This window comes from Thamnophis elegans, chromosome 13 (assembly GCF_009769535.1).
Source record: "Thamnophis elegans isolate rThaEle1 chromosome 13, rThaEle1.pri, whole genome shotgun sequence".
In the NCBI taxonomy this organism is placed as follows: domain Eukaryota; kingdom Metazoa; phylum Chordata; class Lepidosauria; order Squamata; family Colubridae; genus Thamnophis; species Thamnophis elegans.
Genome location: NC_045553.1, coordinates 48,949,143 through 48,966,432, shown reverse-complemented (window position 1 = coordinate 48,966,432; position 17,290 = coordinate 48,949,143). Strand labels below are relative to the sequence as shown.

Below are 17,290 nucleotides of genomic sequence, written 5' to 3'. Positions count from 1 at the left end.
ATACAAGAAACATGGTTATAGTCACAAGTGGGAGGAAATAGGTAATAGGTAATAGGAAGGATGAGAAGAAGAATAGTAATGCGGCCCTGGTGAATAGTTGGACAGTGGGGAGGGGATTATTTGTTTAGGAGAGGGATGGCATTCGGGGGGGGGGGACTCTCCTTGTGTCTAGTTGTTCTGGTGTGCAGAGCCCTATAACGTCATTTTGAGGGTAGGAGTTGAAACAATTTATGTCCAGAGTGTGAGGGGTTAGGGGGCACAGGTAGCCCCCGACTCACAACAGTTCATTTATAAACTTGCAACCGCATTAAAAAAAAAAAAGCGACTTATGACCGTTTTTCACACTTACGGCTGATGCAGCGCCCCCCCCCCCCGGTGATCAAAATTCAGACGCTTGGCAACTGACTCACATTTATGACTGTTGAGGCGGCCGAGCGCCACACAATCCCTTTTTGTGACCTTCAAACAAGCCAAGTCGTTGGAGAAAACAGATTCACTTAACAACCGGGTGACTGAACAACTGCGGTGAAGAAAGACGTAAAATGGGGCAAACGTCACTTAGCGGATGTCTTGCTTAATAGCAGAAACCTCATGCTCAGTTGTGGTCGTAAGTCGAGGGGAACACAACCGATACCGGCTTAATGAAGCCAACATGTGTATGATCTTGTTTGGGCAAATTAATCGTGCGATGTCATCTAAGGAATTCTTTGTTAATCCCTCTGGCTTTATTGATTGCGATCAGGCAAGATCTCGTTTAAGCACAAACACACACACACACACACACCTTTCACCTTCACCAAGCTGTGTGCCAAGTGATTGATCAGGAAACTTGAGAGGCATGGAGAAGATGGGTGATAGCCCAGAGATTGGGTGTAGAGCAAGGACCCCCAAACTTGACAACTTGTGGACTTCAACTCCTAGAATTGGGTGTTTTTTCAAGAGGCAACTGGACTTCCGTTGCTTTTCTTTGAAGATGTTTCACTTCTCATCCAAGAAGCTTCCTCAATTCTGACTTTCAGAACCAAAGAAGCTTCTTGGATGAGAAGCGAAATGTTTTCAAGGTCAAACAAGGGAAGCCCTTTTTGAAAAGGCCCTTTTGTGCGACAGGGGTATCTCCAATCTTGGCAACTTTTAAGACTCGTGGACTTCAACTCCCAGAATTCCCCAGCCAGCCATGCATGGCTGGCTGGGGAATTCTGGGAGTTGAAGTCCACGAGTCTTAAAAGTTGCCAAGTTTGAAGACCTCTGGTGTGGAAGGAGAGTTTTCCAGCCAAATCCCTTGTCCGCCTTTTTCTTTTTTTAATAAGGAGCCATCGCCCTTCTTTTCATCTGTGGCCTCATGGCTCTCCTTTCTTGGCCGAGAATCGCTGCTGCTCAGGGCAGAGGCTCCCCCAGCGTCTCTCCCGGGTCCAGCTGGGTCAATCACCGCTCGTCGTATTTCTCAGCTTCCTTGGCTCAAGAGTTTTTCTCAGGCCATTTGACTTCTGGCCTGAAGCCAAGAGATGCTCCGGTCCGGCAAAGGATCTGATGATCAGAAAGTGTTGTAAAACACTTAAGTGTAAGTGTTGAGAGCCGAGGTGGCGCAGTGGTTAAATGCAGCACTGCAGGCCACTTCAGCTGACTGCAGTTCTGCAGTTCAAATCCCACCAGGCTCAGGGTTGGCTCAGCCTTCCACCCTTCCGAGGTGGGTAAAGTGAGGACCCAGACTGTTGGGGGCAATATGCTGATTCTGTAAACCGCTTAGAGAGGGCTGAAAGCCCTATGAAGCGATGTATAAGTCTAACTGCTATTGCTATTGCTAAAATGCATCCCTGAAACCGTCACTGAATTAATTGCATTAAGAGCAATCGGGGTTTTTTTTAAGTCTCTTTTTTAAAAAAGTGCAATGAGTAGGAGTCGGGCTCTTTTCCAGTGGGGCCCATTTTAATTCCACTCTCCCAATAAAAAAACACCCCCCCCCAAGGCTTTCGGGGTTGGGGGCTGCACGCAGGACGGCTGATCTGGCTACCCTGGGCATCTCCAGAGCTGCTGGACTGCAAAAACCATCATTCCCAATATTGCCCAAGGCTGTCCTGCAGCTTGAGGAAGGGGGCGTCTGCACCTGCAGGTGTCTGTGCATGGGCATCTGCTGCACGTGTCTCTGTGTCTATGCACACATTACGTGCCGGGGTGTATAGACGCGCATAATAAGGGCACCAGCGCGCCTAACCTCCCTATGGGCGGGGCCCCAGAAGGAGGCCTTCTCTATCCCAGCGTGGCTCTATGGTTACGGGGGAGGGGGCCGGAGAGAGAGAAATGGCCGGCGAAAGGCATGCCGGGAACGGTAGTCGGCGGCGCTGGGCGGGAGAGGCCAGGCGCCTTCCCGTCAGGCCCCGCGCGGCGCGACCGGCGGCGGCGGAATGGCGGCGCGCGGCTCCTCGCTGGTGGAGGCCGTGCTGGCCTGCTCGGGGCTCCCGGAGAAGGAGGGCTTGAGCGGCCGTGTCAACCGCCTCTCCCGCCGGGCCGAGGAGCTCAAGGTGCGCGGGGGGGAGGTTGGGGGGGGTCGCAGCGCCCGGACGGGGGAGGGGCTTACCTGGGCCACGCCCCCTTCGGCGAGGGGAGGGGGCTGGAGGCAGCGAGGCGGGGGGCGCCGCCGGCCCTCTGAGCGTGTGCAGAGTTGAGGCGAGAGTGGCGTGTATGGGGTGACACGTGGCTCCCCCCCCCACCCAGTATTGGGTCTCCCCGAAAGCAACAGGGGATTGGCAACAGAAAGAGTGGGAGGGGCAAAAGAAAGGGGAGGAGCAACAGAAAGAGGGGGAGGGGCAAAAGAAAGGGGAGGAGCAGCAGAAAGAGTGGGGGTGGCAAAAGAAAGGGGAGGAGCAGCAAAAAGAGGGGGGGCAAAAGAAAGGGGAGGAGCAACAGAAAGAGGGGGAGGGGCAAAAGAAAGGGGAGGGGCAACAGAGAGTGTGGGAGGGGCAAAAGAAAAGGGAGGGGGAACAAACAGTGGGAGGGGCAAAAAGAAAAGGTAGGGGCAACAGAAAGAGTGGGGGGCAAAAGAAAGGGGAGGGGCAACAGAAGGGCAAAAAAGGGAGGAGCAACAGAAAGAGTGGGAGGGGCAAAAGAAAGGCAGAAAAGCAGCAGAAAGGAAGGAGCAACAGAAAGGGGAGGGGCAAAAAAGGGGGGAGAGATACAAAGAGGAGGAGGAGGAGACATCCCCCCCACCCTCCCCCCAGGCAGGTCAGCTGCGGCCAAGCGCCCCCTCCCCCCATCTCGCCTTTCAGGCCCTAAAGGAAAGGATTTGAGCCTGTGAGCTGGGCGGTTTCCTTGCAGGCGTCTCACGGCCCATCTAGGGAACTTCATCAGTGCTGGAAGAGAGGGGAGGTTGCAGGGAGGAGGAGGATGAGAAAGAGGAGGAGTTAGATGACTGTGGGGTCCTTATTGCTCTGTGAGCTGGGTGGTTTTAGAATAGAATAACGGGAGTTGGAAGGGACCTTAGAGGTCTTCTAGTCCAACCCCCTGCTTAGGCAGGAAACCCTATACCGTTTCAGACAAATGGCTATCCAACATCTTCTTAAAGACATTCACAACTTCTGGAGGCAATTTCTGTTCCACTGGTTAATTGTTCTCACTGTCAGGAAATTCCTCCTAGTTGCTTCTCTTAAGTTGTTTTCTTGCAGGTGTATCATGACCCAAGTAGGGAACAACTTCAGTGCTAGTGTGGAGGGGGGAGGTTTGTGGAAAGAAGGAGGAGAAGGACTGTGGGGTCCTTGGTGCTCTCTGAGCCTTTGCAGACATCTCATTACCCAGACTAGGTATCGTCAGTGCTAGAAGGGAGTGTGGGGTTTTTGGAGAGGAGGAAGACGACTGTGGCATCTTTGATGCTCTCCGAGCTTGATTGTTCTCTTCCAGACATTTCATGACCCAAGTAGGTAACATCATCACTCTTAGGAAGGAGTGGAGTTTGCTCTAACCTTATATTCTAATAGTTTGCCCTGTCAATGAGAGTTGGGGGGGTCTTAGAGCTTCTTTGCTTGGATTATTTACTGTTGACTTAATTGGGGTTTTGGGTTAGTCTGCTGTTAATCTTAGTGTCCTCCTGGTCACTTCCCCTTCTGCCCCTTCCAGGAGGAAGTTTGCAGCATGATCAACCAAAGGTACATGGAGTTCCTGCCCAGCGTGCAGAGCGCCAAGGACCTGGAGTGCCAAGTGGAGGAGCTTTCAACCAACATGGATCAGCTGAGATCCAGGATCGAGAACGAGGTGAGGACTGTGGAGGGACCTATCTTGGTCCCATAGAAAGCGGGGGTGTGGGGGGTGTGCCTGGCCATGCGTTGTATTCACAGTTACTGAGAAAGGTGTTTTTAACCCCGGCTGCTGCGTTTGATTTTTCCTGCTGTTTATATTTTTTTAAAATACAGGTTCGCCATTATTTTGAGATGGGCAGCCATATTAAATCGAATGAATGAATGAATGAATGATTGAATGAATGAATGAATGAATGAATGAATGAATAACAAGGTTATGAAAGTGTTCTCTTCTTCCCTCCTTCTAGCCTTTCTGGTTTTTTTAAAAAAAGTTTTTTTTATTGAGCACAAATTAAAACATGGTAACCTTCCTGGCAAAGTCATTGCAATACATACTAAGACAGGAGTGTCCAATCTTAGCAACTTTTAAGACTTGTGGACTTCAACTCCCAGAATTCCCCAGCCAGTTGGCTGGGGAATTCTGGGAGTTGAAGTCCACAAGTCTTAAAAGTTGCCAAGATTGGACACCTCTGTACTAAGATATAAAGTTCATACATTATAACCACCGTGCTTATTTACAATTGGTCTATTCAGCGTTTACCAATCTAAAAATATTGTATTTCCAACCACAGTGCTTTGATTTTATCTTATTTTCACTCTTACAGTTTCATATGTAATTCTAGTCTCCATTCTATAAATCTTAGTCATTGCTTGTTTGAGTCTTTCCTTTTTTGTCCCGACCATCGATAAAATTGATCCCAGATCTTATAATATTCCCTCTTAGCCTTCCTGACTGTCAATGTTGACTCTGCCTCTGTGGGTGTGGCCTCCTTTGTGGGAGTGGCTTGCCGGTCATGTGTTTTCTTTCTTTCTTTCTCTCTCTCTCTCTCTCTCTTTCTCTTTCCTTCCTTCCTTTTGTCTCTCTGTCCCTTTTTTCTTGTTTTCTTTCATCTCTCACTTTTTCTTTCTTTTTTCTTTCTTTCTTTCTTTCTTTCTTTCTTTCTTTCTTTCTTTCTTTCTCTTTCTCTCTCTGTGTGAGTCTGTCTGTGTGTGTGTCAGTGGTGGGTTTCAAAATTTTTTGGAACCTCTTCTGTTGTAATATAGCTCCTTGTCTAGGTGTGGGTCACCCATGGTCCAGTTCATACCAGGGCATGCAGAGCCACGCTGAACCACACAGGAGAAAACAAACTCCTAAAACTCCATAACATCCTGATAGTTCATAACATAACATCCTGAGATGTGCCCTACCAATGACGCCCAGGATTGTAGGTGTGGCCTGCTTTCTGGTGGAACCTAACCGGTTCGGTAGATTTGACGAACCGGTTCTACCGAACTGGTGCGAGCTGGTAGGAACCCACCTCTGGTTCCTCCTAAAGACAAGCGGAAACCTCTCCTTGCCTACTAAGAGGGGTTCTTTTTTTTTTTTTTGCAAACCAAAGAGATGAAATCTGGTGTTTCCTCAGGTCCAGCAGGATCTCAACGTGGCCATGACAGACTTTGCTGACCTGAAGCAGCAGCTGGAGAGGGAGATGCTGGTCCTGAGTGTGCTGAAGCAGCTCCAGGAGGTAAGACAGAGGGAGAAGATCAGTCCCTCTTCCCCTTTTGGTCGTCTTGATTTGAGGCTGGCTCTTAAGTTACTGGCGTTCCCCTTTTCTGCTTCCTTTGCCTTCAGTTTGACTCCGCTCTCAAACAGTTCGGTACCTTGCTGCCTCTGAAGAAGTACACGTCAGCTGCTGGCCACCTAAACAAGGTAGTTCCTGGGGATGGACGGACACCTCTTTCTGTCCCTCTTGGGTGTCAACCCTGAAGTAGACCTGGCTGAGGCCATCTTGGTAGCTCCAGGGTTGCCACAAAGCAGAGAGGGGGACAGGGAGCGGGGGGAAAGTGAGCTGGGCTTTTGTAGTCAAAACAGAAAGTTTTTCCTGTGGGGAAGCAAGGTCATTCCATCAGGTGGCTGGGAGGAGGAGAGAAGCAACCGGCCAGCAACACTATTGGACAATGGGACCAATGACCTGGGGGTGGGAAGGGGGAACTTTCACTGTTTAATTATCAATTTTTTTCAGAGTATAAGACGCACCTTTCCCCCCCCAAAAAGAGAGTGGAAATCTGAGTGCGTCTTATACACTGAATAAATTTTTGGCCTACCAAAACTCCACCCTCTTTGCAAAAATGGACACGCAGAGGGTTTGGGAGGCCTGCAAAGTGTTCCTGGGGGCTGGGGAGGGCAAAAACGAGTGAAAAATGGGCCATCCCCCCCCCTGTCCCCAAGACCACTCTACAAGTCTCCCAAAACATATGCATGCCCCTTTTTTGCAAAATATGAGCCAGTTTTTGCAAAAAAAGGCCTGTTTTCTGCTCATTTTTGCCGCCCCCAGCCGCATTTTGCAGGCCTCTTAAACTCTCTGCATGCCCCTTATTTCATGAAAAACGAGGCATGCAGAGGGTTTGGGAGGCCTGCAGAGTGCAAAAACTGTTTTAAAAAATTTGCCTCTTCAAAATCTTATACTCCGGTGCATCTTATAGTCCGAAAACTACAGTAGGTGAAAACCGGGGGTTCAGAATTGCTTTGCACCAGTTGTGCCAGTATGATGTGTATCCAATAAATTGTTCTTTGAGGAATCGACCAGCCTCGAAGAGTCCTGCTTTCGAGGGCGCATCCCTTGGAGCGCTGACATTGGGGGGCTGAAAGCGGAACGGCTCTTGGCAGGCTGTGTGTGTGACTCCGCCACCTTTCCCCCCGTTCCCTGCCAGGCCCGGAGGAGCCTGAAAACCATGGAGTCCCGTCGTGGCTTTGAGCTGAAGATCCTGAAGGCGCTCGGCCAGGAGCTCACCATACAGACCCAGAACATCCTGTGCCTCTTGGACGAGGAGTGGCAGCGGATGGTGGAGTGGAAGCTTCCCCAGTCGCAAGGTGCGGGGGGCTGGGTGCTTGGGCCTGCTCTGCGCCTCCTGCTTGAGGGCTCAAGGGGCTGCCCGGGGAATCCTGGGAGTTGAAGTCCACGAGTCTTAAAAGCAGCCAAGGTTGGGGGCCCTTGTCTAGATGATTTCCCTTGAGTCATTTAGCAATAGCAATAGCAGTTAGACTTATATACCGCTTCGTAGGGCTTTCAGCCCTCTCTAAGCGGTTTAGAGAGTCAGCATATCGCCCCCAACAACAATCCGGGTCCTCATTTTACCCACCTCGGAAGGATGGAAGGCTGAGTCAACCTTGAGCCGGTGAGATTAGAACCCCTGAACTGCAGATAACAGTCAGCTGAAGTAGCCTGCAGTGCTGCATTTAACCACTGCGCCACCTCGGCTCTGTCCATCCCTGTTGCTGAGCAATTCTGATTTGAGACTTGCTGTTTCTGGGGTTGCCTAAAGACTGAGCGGGGCAGGGGGATATAATTTTATCCTATTTTGTTCCAAACTCATTTTGAATTGTGTATTTATTCCAATTTCATAGTTCTTATTGGATTTTAGTAATCATTTGTGTTTGGAATTCTGCACTTTGACGTGGCCCATGGCAGTGGTGACATCTATTCTTTTTTTTTTTTTTGGCCACTGGTTCTATGGGCGTGGCTTGGTGGAGGGGGGATCATGTGACTGGGTGGGTGTGGCCAGCTTTTTTCCACTTTTTAAAAAATAGCTTTTATTAAACATTTTTACCTTTAAAAACAGAAAGAAAAACACAAAAAAAAAGAAAGAAAGAAAGAAAAAACAAGACAAACATAGCAATATAAAGTAATTATATACAGCCTTCTGTATCGGCACTCATGCTTAGCCTTTGTAGTTCTCCATTCTACGTTGCCTTCCTATCGGTTTTAACTTCTCTAATGGTGTAATAACAGTTGTACTAACACTTGTAATAATATTAATTGTTCGAATCACCATTGTGTTTACATTGTGGTCAACACTTTAAGTTTGATAGTAATTAGTAACTTTGGTTAATTTTTATTCAATACTAGTTTAGGGGGAAAAAACCAGAAACAAAGAATTCTATTTCCTGTTTCTATTTCCGGTTGGGGGGGGGGGATAGGCAGGAAAATAATGCTTTAAAAAGCGGGGGGGGGGGAAGCTTCCAACAATTGTGCGGCTCATAGCTGAGCCATGTGATTCCTTGGAAGCTTTTTTTTTTACTCTGGGTTCGCAGAACCAACGATAATCATCCCTACTGGTTAGGCCAAACCGGGAGGGTTTCCCCCATGGGCTAATCAAGAAAGTAAAGCAACTAATGGACTGGGGGGGCTGCAGCTCCTGGCTTGGGATGACTGGAGACTGGAGGGAGAGGCCAGTAGCTCTTTCAGCTCTTTTGCCGCTTTGGAACCGTGGTTTGCTGTTTACCCGGGCGGTTCTCTCCCGCTCTCCCCATAGACCTGAGCTGCCTGGAGGCAGCTACCCAGACGGAGCTGCACCTACGTCTGCCCACGGAAGAGGCGGCCACAGGCCCAGGCGTTTCAACCGTCCTGCAGGCTTTCGCCATCCTGGGGGAACTGGAGATGAAGTTCAAACATTTTGGTAAGTCCTTCCTCTTCCAGCAGCTTCCTGAGTGTGACAAGAGGTTCGGTTTCTGGTCTTGGTGTCCAGATGTTCTAGATTTGGCACCTCAGCCGTAGCTTCCTCCTCCGGGGTCCTGTTCCCCTCTTATCTCCCAGAGAGAAATGTGTCACTGTCCGGTTAACTGAAGACAAAGAGGAGAGGCAGCAATGCTTCGTGTGAGATACAGATTGTTCGGAGTTGGAAGGGACCTTGTGGGTCATCTGGTCCAACTCCCCGCCCGAGCTGGTGACCCGACACTATTTCTGACCGATGGTGGTCCAGTCTCTTCTTGAAAGCTCCCACAACTTCTGCAGGCAACTTGGTTAATTGTTGTCACTGTCAGAAAATTCCTCCTTATTTCCAAGTTGAATCTCCCCATGGTTAATTTCCATCCATGGTTTCTTATCCTACCTTCAGGTGCCTTGGAAAATAGCTTGACCCCTCCCCCCTCCTCTCTGTGGCAGCCCCTCAAATATTGGAAGGCTGCTTTCATGTCTCCCCTGGTCCTTCTCTTCACTAGACTAGCCAGGCCCAGTTCCTGCAACCGTCCATCGTATGTTTTAGCCTCGAGTCCCCTAAAACCATCCTTGTGACGTACCCGTGGTTCGCTCATGAGGCCAACGTTGAGAAAAGACAGGGACACGAGCTTTCTCGGGATGAGGTGACCCAGATTGGGGGTCTGGGAGTCCCTTTTATTGAGATAGGACAAAGGCAGGAGGAGCAATCAGCATGTGATTTAAGACAGCATGTCAAACTACAATTGCTAATCTACTGCTCAGGGAAGTTCTGTCTATATGGTCAAATCCTGGGCGTCATTGGATAAGGCACATCTAGAGTGAACTATCAGGATGTTATGTTATGAACTATCAGGATGTTATGGAGTACTATCAGGATGTTCTGTTCTTTAGGAGTTTGTTTTTTCCTATGTGGTTCAGCGTGGCTGCGCATGCCCTGTTATGCACTGGGCCAGGGGTGATCGCCACACCTACACAAGGAGTTATATGACAACACATCCTGGTTGCTCTTCTCTGCACTCTTTCTAGAGTCTCTACATCTGTGGGCCATCCAGGGGAGCTACGCAATTTTTACGCAAAGCAAAGGGGTTCAAAGGAGCATCTCACTTCGGGCAGGAGGTGAAATAAAAGCAGCCAATGCCTTTGATAAGGCTGCTCTCTCCTTTGGAGGGCATGGCTTTAAAATTCCTTTTTGTCTGCTCCAAAGGGAAGCCTGTTCCCACTCCCCCCCAGCCCCTCTTTGTCTTCCTCCAATCTCCACAGACTGTTCTTGTGGGAATTGCCCCCTCCCCTTCAGCAGAGCAAGGACAGGGCAGAGAAGATGGCCACAGGCCACTGTAAGCTTTCCAAATACCATGTCAAATCAGAGTCGAAGCCAAAACTATGCTTAAAGTTCCAATTTAATAAAGCAGGCATGTTGGCATCGTGCTGTGGGGATCCCAACTCTGGAAGTTACATCAGAATCCCACCCAGTTAAAAGTTCATGATCTTGTCCCCACACCCACAATCCATCACATGGTCCAATCTCCTTCTTCCACGCTGGCGTCCATGCCTAGCTTCTTCCGGTCAGGTGTGAAAGTGTGGAGACAAAGGATGATCTTGGCTTCTAGCAAAGAATGAAAAACAATACATTCCAAAATCCTACTCCTTCTAATCCCGCCTCCCATTGACTATACTTAAAGAACCTGCATAATGAAATAAGAGAAAGTGTGGCAGGCCAAAATTCTAAAAGGAATATAAACGCAGGCCTGACAGCCACGTTAAGAAGTGCTGTCGCTGTCAGTGTTCCAAATAGCATCCAAAAGTAAATCGGAGCAAAAGGTTCCTCAAAGTTCCAACTTGTTAAAGAGAGCCGTGTTGGCACATCTGGGAAAACCCGAATCTGAAAGCTTCCAGGTGTTCCCCACCCAGTTGAAAGTCCAAGATCTTGCCCCCACATCCACCAGTCCATCCCATGGTCCAATCTCCCACTGCCACAAAGACAGATTCCTCCCATCCAGTTCTGGCCAGGTGCAGAGACAAAGATGACCTTGAGTTTCTAAGAAGAATGTTGTTATGGCTACCACACAGCCCTCCCTTTCCCTCTCCCTCTCGCCAGGACAGTTACTGCTGAAGCACATCCTCAAGCCTTTGGTCTGTTGCCCTTCCTTACGGCTCTCGGTGGAAGAGCCCCCCGATGGCGTCACACTCAGATTTGAGTCTGTGGGCTCCAGCCTGGGTCATCCGTCCCCCTTGGAAGTGTTTGCCAAGCTCAAATCGGTGTTCAAAGTCCTCCACCAACACCTGCTGGGTAAGGACCTGATCCCACACTGGCTTGAACCGGGGGTTGGGGGTGGGAGCATAGGAAACGGACCCCAGGAAGACCCCGTCGGCTTCTGCTGCCGTCGACTCCTGCCGGGTGAAGGCTGCCGAAGGAACCACGGAGCTTTCTCCCTTCTCCAGACACACCGCTGGGCCGTTGCGAGGGAGAGGAAGGGGAGGAGACCGACCCCAGGCCCGTTTTGGCCGAGGTGCTGGGCAACGTGATCTGGAAGAAGATGTCCGACTGCCTCATTTGCGATTGCTTGGTGCATTCCATCCCCAGCAACAGCAGCCAGCTTGCCGAGTACACGGAGGTGGGTGCTGCGACCTTTGGCCTCTGGGACCATCTCCCGTCTCTCTGGGCTGCTTCCTAAATTAGGGAGAATGAGGAGGAGGAAGTTTGCCCAGGAGACTGAAGTTAAAATACTGAAATTACACTTTTCTTAACACAGCTAGTCTTGACTTACTGTATTTTTCGGAGTATAAGACGCACCCTTTTTCCTCAAAAAAGAGAGTGAAAATCTGGGTGCGTCTTATACACCGAATACAGCATTTTTGGTGTCCCGAAACCCCGCCCCCTTTGCAAAAATGGATGTGCATAGCTTTTAGGAGGCTTCCAGAGAGCTCCTGGGGGGCTGGGCAGGGCAAAAATGGGCAGCTTTTTGCTCATCCCCCCCCCCCCCCCGCACTCTGGAAGCCTCCTAAAGGCTATACATGCCATTTTTTATTTTATTTTTTACAAAAAACGGGCCTGTTCGTGAAAAACAGGGCGTTTTTTGGAGGTTTGCAGAGTGCAAACCTTTTTTTTTTAATTTGCCTCTTCAAAACCTTGGTGCGTCTTATACTCCAAAAAATACGGTGCATTCAGAGTTACGGTGGCACCGTTTCCCACAGTTACAACCTTTGCGGCCTCCCTATTGCCACATGAATCAAAATTCAGACGCTTGGCAACTGACCTACGTTTATGACGGTCCAGGCCGCGTGATTCCCCTTTTACGACCTCTTGACAAGCCGCGGGGAAGCCAGGTTTCACTTAAGATCAAAGTGCAGTGATTCCCATAACGGCTGTGGCTGGAAAGGTCGTAAAATGGGGGCAAAACTCACTTCACAAATGTCTCCCTTAACAACAGACTCCATTGTGGTCGTAAGTCGAGGACTACCTGTAGCCTTTCCGAAGAGCGAGGCGGCTGAAGGTTTCTCAGCAACAACGAAGGGTTTTTTTGGGGGGGCTGAATAGCTAAATATCGCTGCGGCCTGCCTGTTTTTTGGGGGGTGGGTGGCGGAGAGGGCAGCATAAATCCACCTATATCAGCTGACCTTTCTATACCTCCCCCCTCCCCACGCCCCTCGCCCCTCCCTCCAGGTTATTACAGCAACAGAAGACTTTGAAAAAGCCTTAAAAGACATGAACTTCCTTCCGGAGGATTCCGTGGACTTGCTGACCTATGCCCGCAACGTGAATTGCCATTTTGCCAACAAGAAATGCCAAGATGTCATCATGGCAGCCAGGAACCTGATGACCTCAGAAATACACAACACCGTGAAGGTAGTGGAGCATGGGAGTGGTGGTGGTTCACTTAAAGCAGGGGTGTCTGGATGGGGAGTTCTGGGAGTTGACGTTTGGAGAACTCCTGGCTTAAAGCAACCGGATCCTCTGTTCTCTTGTCCGCGTCTGTCTTGAAGAAAGGTACCATATTTTCCCGAAAATAAGACCCTGGTTACCCTGTTTCCCTGAATATAAGACCCTGGGTCTTATTTTCTTTTGACCCCCGAAATAAGCGCTTGGCCTTGTTTTCAGTGAGGTCTTATTATTTTTGGGGTGCAGGAGGCAGCAAGCGTGGTCACCTCGTGGCTGCTGCTGTGTCTGCAATATTTTGGGGTGGAGGGCTTATTGCCCTCAAAAGCCCGATTGGGCTTATTATCCAGGAGGTCTTATATTCAGGGAAACAGGGTACTTGGTGTATAAGTCAGGCTTGTGTGTGTGTGAGTGTGAGAGAGAGAGAGAGTCCTTGTTGAATTAAGATCTGTTTTAAGCAAGAAATATTCTCAAGATGATCCACTTGGCACACCTTTCTCCAGGCTGTATTACCTGGTGGCAGGTAGTCTTGAGAGCAAAACTAGGTTGGGAGAGAGAAGAACCACCTGCATTTTTGCCTTTGGCATCTGCCAGCCCTCAGACAGCCCCCCCAAAATATTCTGAACCCTTGCGGGGAACGCCGGGGGGGCTCTCTGTTTAGGAGACTGGCCTAGAACGGAGCCAAGGGAACCTTCCTTTCCTTCCCCAGGTCAGCCCAGACTCTCTGCCAGCTCTCCCCGCCCTGCCTGCCTCTGAAGCCGGGGACCAGCCAAAGGTTCCGGAAGGATCCGAGCTGCTTCTCAGGCAGGTGACCAACTTGGAGAACAAGACCAAGCTGAGCCGCCACACCTTTTCGTTCCCCACCTGCCGCATCAGCGACTCGGTCCAGAGATTGATGGCTTTGGCCTATCAGACGCTCCAGGAAGCCTCTGCCAGCACCGACCAATGGTGAGATTCATCTCCCACCTAGGAGTTTTCCTCCTCTTCCTCTTCCTGTTCTTATCCTCTTCCTCCTCCTCTTTTTCCTCCTCTTCTTTTTCTTCTTTCTCTTCTTTTTCTTCTTCCTTTTCCTCTTTATCTTTTCCTCCTTCCTCTTCCTCTATATCTTCCTCTTTCCTCCTCTTCCTCCTCCTCCTCTTTTTCTTCCTCTTTTATCTCTTCCTCTATCTCTTCCTCCTCTTCTTCCTCCTCTTCTTTTCTTCTTCTTTCTCTACCTCTTTCCTCTTCCTCCTCCTCTTCTTTTTATTCTTCCTTTTCCTCTTTATCTTTTCCTCCTTCCTCTTCCTCTATCTCTTCCTCTTTCCTCCTCTTCCTCCTCCTCCTCTTCTTCTGTTTCTTCCTCTTTTATCTCTTCTTCTATCTCTTCCTCCTCTTCTTCCCCCTCCTCTTCCCCCTCTTCTTCCTCTTCCTCCTCCTCCTCCTCTTCCTGTTCTTATCCTCTTCCTCCTCCTCTTCTTCCTCCTCTTCTTTTTCTTCTTTCTCTTTATCTCTTCCTTTCTTCCTCCTCCTCTTCCTCCTCCTCCTCTTTTTATTCCTTTTCCTCTCTCTTCCTCTTTCCTCCTCCTCCTCTTTTTATTCGTCTTCCTTTTCCTCTTTATCTCTTCCTCTTTCCTCCTCTTCTCCTCTTTTTTTTCCTCTTTTATCTCTTCCTCTTCTTCCCCCTCCTCTTCTTCCTCTTTCTCCTCCTCCTCTTCCTCTTCCTCATGATGCCTTTATTGCATAGTGCCAATCAAGGAAGCAGCTATGCTAACCGCTCCCGTGTGATGTCAGGGAGGAATGAAATGACTCGTTGAAAGAAGGCACGACTCCTCCGAAGGACTCCTTTACTCATAAACCCATTCATGAGCCGGGATTTGTAGTCCACAAGTTCCTCAGGCTGGAACCACAGTCCGTTTTGTGCACCCTCCACAGAGTCCCTGCCGTGAATGGCGTTCCTGCCCACTGGAATACAGGAATCTCCACCCAGGCTGGCAGGCTTGGCATCTGCTGGCTTGGTTTCTCCCAGCGTTTCTCTGCCTGTCTTCCCAACATGAAGTCCTTCCCAAACCGCGGCTACTACAGGCCCAGAATTCATCTCTAACTACGCCTAAATAGGAAGGTAGAAGGTGGCTCAGTGGCTGAGACGCTGAGCTTGTCGATCAGAAAGGTCGGCACTTCGACGGTTCGAATCCCTAGCACCGCGTAACGGAGTGAGCTCCCGTTACTTGTCCCAGCTTCTGCCAACCGAGCAGTTCGAAAGCACATAGAAAGTGCAAGTAGAAAAATAGGAACCACCTTCCCAGAGGTCTTTGCTGTGTGGCTCAAAAGGTGGATTGCTCGTCTCAGAAATCCGGAATGGGCTGTGTCCAGAAAATAGTTGGGTTTGGTTACCTATGAGGAAAGTTAGCACCCACCCTTCTCCTAGAAGAATGAAATATTCTAGGGAATATTTAAAAGGCAGAATATTATACCTCCCTGGATGAGAAAAGGAGAAACGTAAAAAATGCAAGTAGAAAAATAGGGACCACCTTTGGTGGGAAGGGAACAACGTTCTGTGCGCCTTTGGTGTTGAGTCATGTCGGACACATGACCACAGAGACGTCTTCAGACAGCGCTGGCTCTTCAGCTTTGAAACGGAGATGAGCAGCGCCCCCTAGAGTCGGGAATGACTAACACACACACACACGCACGCACACACATATATATGCGCGAGGGGAACCTTTAGCTTTAATTAGGAAGGTCTGGCTTTCAGGTCAGGGTAATTTTCTTTAAGCAGTTCTTCTGGGTCTTTTTCATAGCTACCAGCCCCTCCTTGGGCTTTGCTTCTTAACCTCCTTGGCATTGGGTCCCTGGGGGTGTGAAGGCAGGCTGCTCTGGGTGGCCCCCTTAGGCTCATTCTCTGTGCTTCCTCAAGTGAGGACCTTCCGCGCTGGCTTAAGGCAGTTGGCCAATCCCCCCCTTTCGGGGTCTGGAGAAGCAGATGTGACCCAACTTCTCTCCTCTCTTCTCTGGCAGCTGCATCCAGCTCTTCTACTTGGTGAGGAACATCTTCCACATCTTCTGCGACGTGGTGCCCATGTATCATAAGTGAGTGACAGCTGTCCTTGAGGGGGAAATCAGCCCAGCCCAGAGGGGGTGCTAGGCAGAGCTCTGGCTTAAACCTGTTGAATTACAGGCGGTCCCCGACTTAACGACTGTAATGGAGCCTGGGATTTCCCATCAAAAGTCCTGGCAGTCATAAATCGAGGCACTCACATAAACCCGACCCGGTCTTACGACTTTTTTGTGTGGTGGACATTAAATGAACATGGCCATGGACGTTAATTAGATCCATTTATTCCTACGGATGTTTTTTGCCGGAAACCCACAAAAAACCCCATTGTGGGACATGGCCGTGTGGCTGAGCCACAAAGATGAACCGGTTGTCAAACGGGGGGGGAATGCCATGTGACTGCAGGAGGTGCAGCCGTCCGAACCCTTAAAACCGGGTCATAAGTAGCCTTTGGGAGGGTCCGATTCAACCCAGTCACTAAGCAACAGGTCATTAAAAGAGGACTAACTCTCCTGCGTTCTCCTTTTAAATTGGTGGAGTTACATTAAAACACTTAAGAACTTTCTCACCCACTGATGGCAAACTTTTCCGGCACCAAGTCCCGAAACGGGAGCGTGCGTGGAAGAGCAGCCGCCCAGTTGCGCATGTGCGAGCCGGGGAGACGGTCTTCCAGTTTTCGGCGCATACCTGCACACCAGCCACCTGGTTTTCCGGTTCCTGGCACGCATGCACACGCGAAGACCAGCTGGCGCACGCCAGGAACAGGGAGATCATCTTCCCAGCACACACATGCGCAGCTGCCCTTCCAGCCTCTGGCGCTCCCGGCACATGTGAAGAGCAGCTGGCTGGCGCGCCGGAACCCGGAAAAGCAGCAGGCAATGGCTCGCATGCCCAGAGAGATGGCTCTGTGTGCTACTTCCGGCACGCGTGCCCAGGTTCACCATCATGGTTCTACCCCTTTAAAATGGGGAAATCAAAGTGGGGTACTGGGAGTTCAAGTCCGCCAGGCGAGGTTTGTAGGCCCCTGCTTTAAAGCACTGGTGTCTTTATGACTTCTCAAAAACATACCCAATGAATCGCAGGAGGGAAACGGCACTGCGTGTGTGGAGACCTCCACGTTCTCTAAGCACCCCCTCCCTCCTCTCTTCTTCCCTGCCTCCCTCCCCCCTCCCCCCAGAGAAAACCTCCAGAAGCTTCCCCAGCTTGCCGCCCTCCACCATAACAACTGCATGTACATCGCCCACCACCTCCTCACCATGGGCCACCAGTTCAGGAGCCGGCTGAGCGATGGGACGGCCACCTTCGTCGACTTGGTGCCCGGGTTCAGGAAACTGGGTGAGTCTCTGCCTCTCAAGCTAAGACGGTTTCCCTGTGTAGCGCTGCATTAAAGTCTACTCCAACGTTACCAAACGCGTCTGGTTGGCTGCTTCTCCCGAGTCCCTCCCTGGTTGAACCTGGTTCAGATTTTAGGGTGTTCCCCAGAAAGGGGCAGGGGGTGAATTCCATTTTTCTTAACTACCGGTTCTGTGGGCGTGGCATGGCTTGGTGGGCGTGGCAGGGGAAGGATACTGCAAAATCCCCATTCCCTCCCGATCAGCTGGGATTCGGGAGGCAGAGAATAGAGAGG

At 50.2% G+C, this 17,290-nt stretch overlaps 1 protein-coding gene across 1 annotated transcript in view; it reads left to right on the top strand.

Moving 5' to 3' along the window:
* The first annotated feature begins 2,355 nt into the window (after positions 1 to 2,355).
* Positions 2,356 to 17,290, top strand: part of ZW10 (zw10 kinetochore protein) — a 19,168-nt gene continuing 4,233 nt past the window's right edge. The window contains exons 1-12 of the mRNA XM_032229266.1: positions 2,356 to 2,516; positions 4,105 to 4,239; positions 5,687 to 5,788; positions 5,896 to 5,973; positions 6,975 to 7,134; positions 8,577 to 8,720; positions 10,854 to 11,045; positions 11,198 to 11,370; positions 12,420 to 12,602; positions 13,342 to 13,580; positions 15,627 to 15,698; positions 16,841 to 16,998. Coding sequence (XP_032085157.1) covers positions 2,400 to 2,516; positions 4,105 to 4,239; positions 5,687 to 5,788; positions 5,896 to 5,973; positions 6,975 to 7,134; positions 8,577 to 8,720; positions 10,854 to 11,045; positions 11,198 to 11,370; positions 12,420 to 12,602; positions 13,342 to 13,580; positions 15,627 to 15,698; positions 16,841 to 16,998 — 1,753 coding nt within the window. The 5' untranslated portion in view covers positions 2,356 to 2,399. The remainder of the gene's footprint in view (positions 2,517 to 4,104; positions 4,240 to 5,686; positions 5,789 to 5,895; positions 5,974 to 6,974; positions 7,135 to 8,576; positions 8,721 to 10,853; positions 11,046 to 11,197; positions 11,371 to 12,419; positions 12,603 to 13,341; positions 13,581 to 15,626; positions 15,699 to 16,840; positions 16,999 to 17,290) is intronic.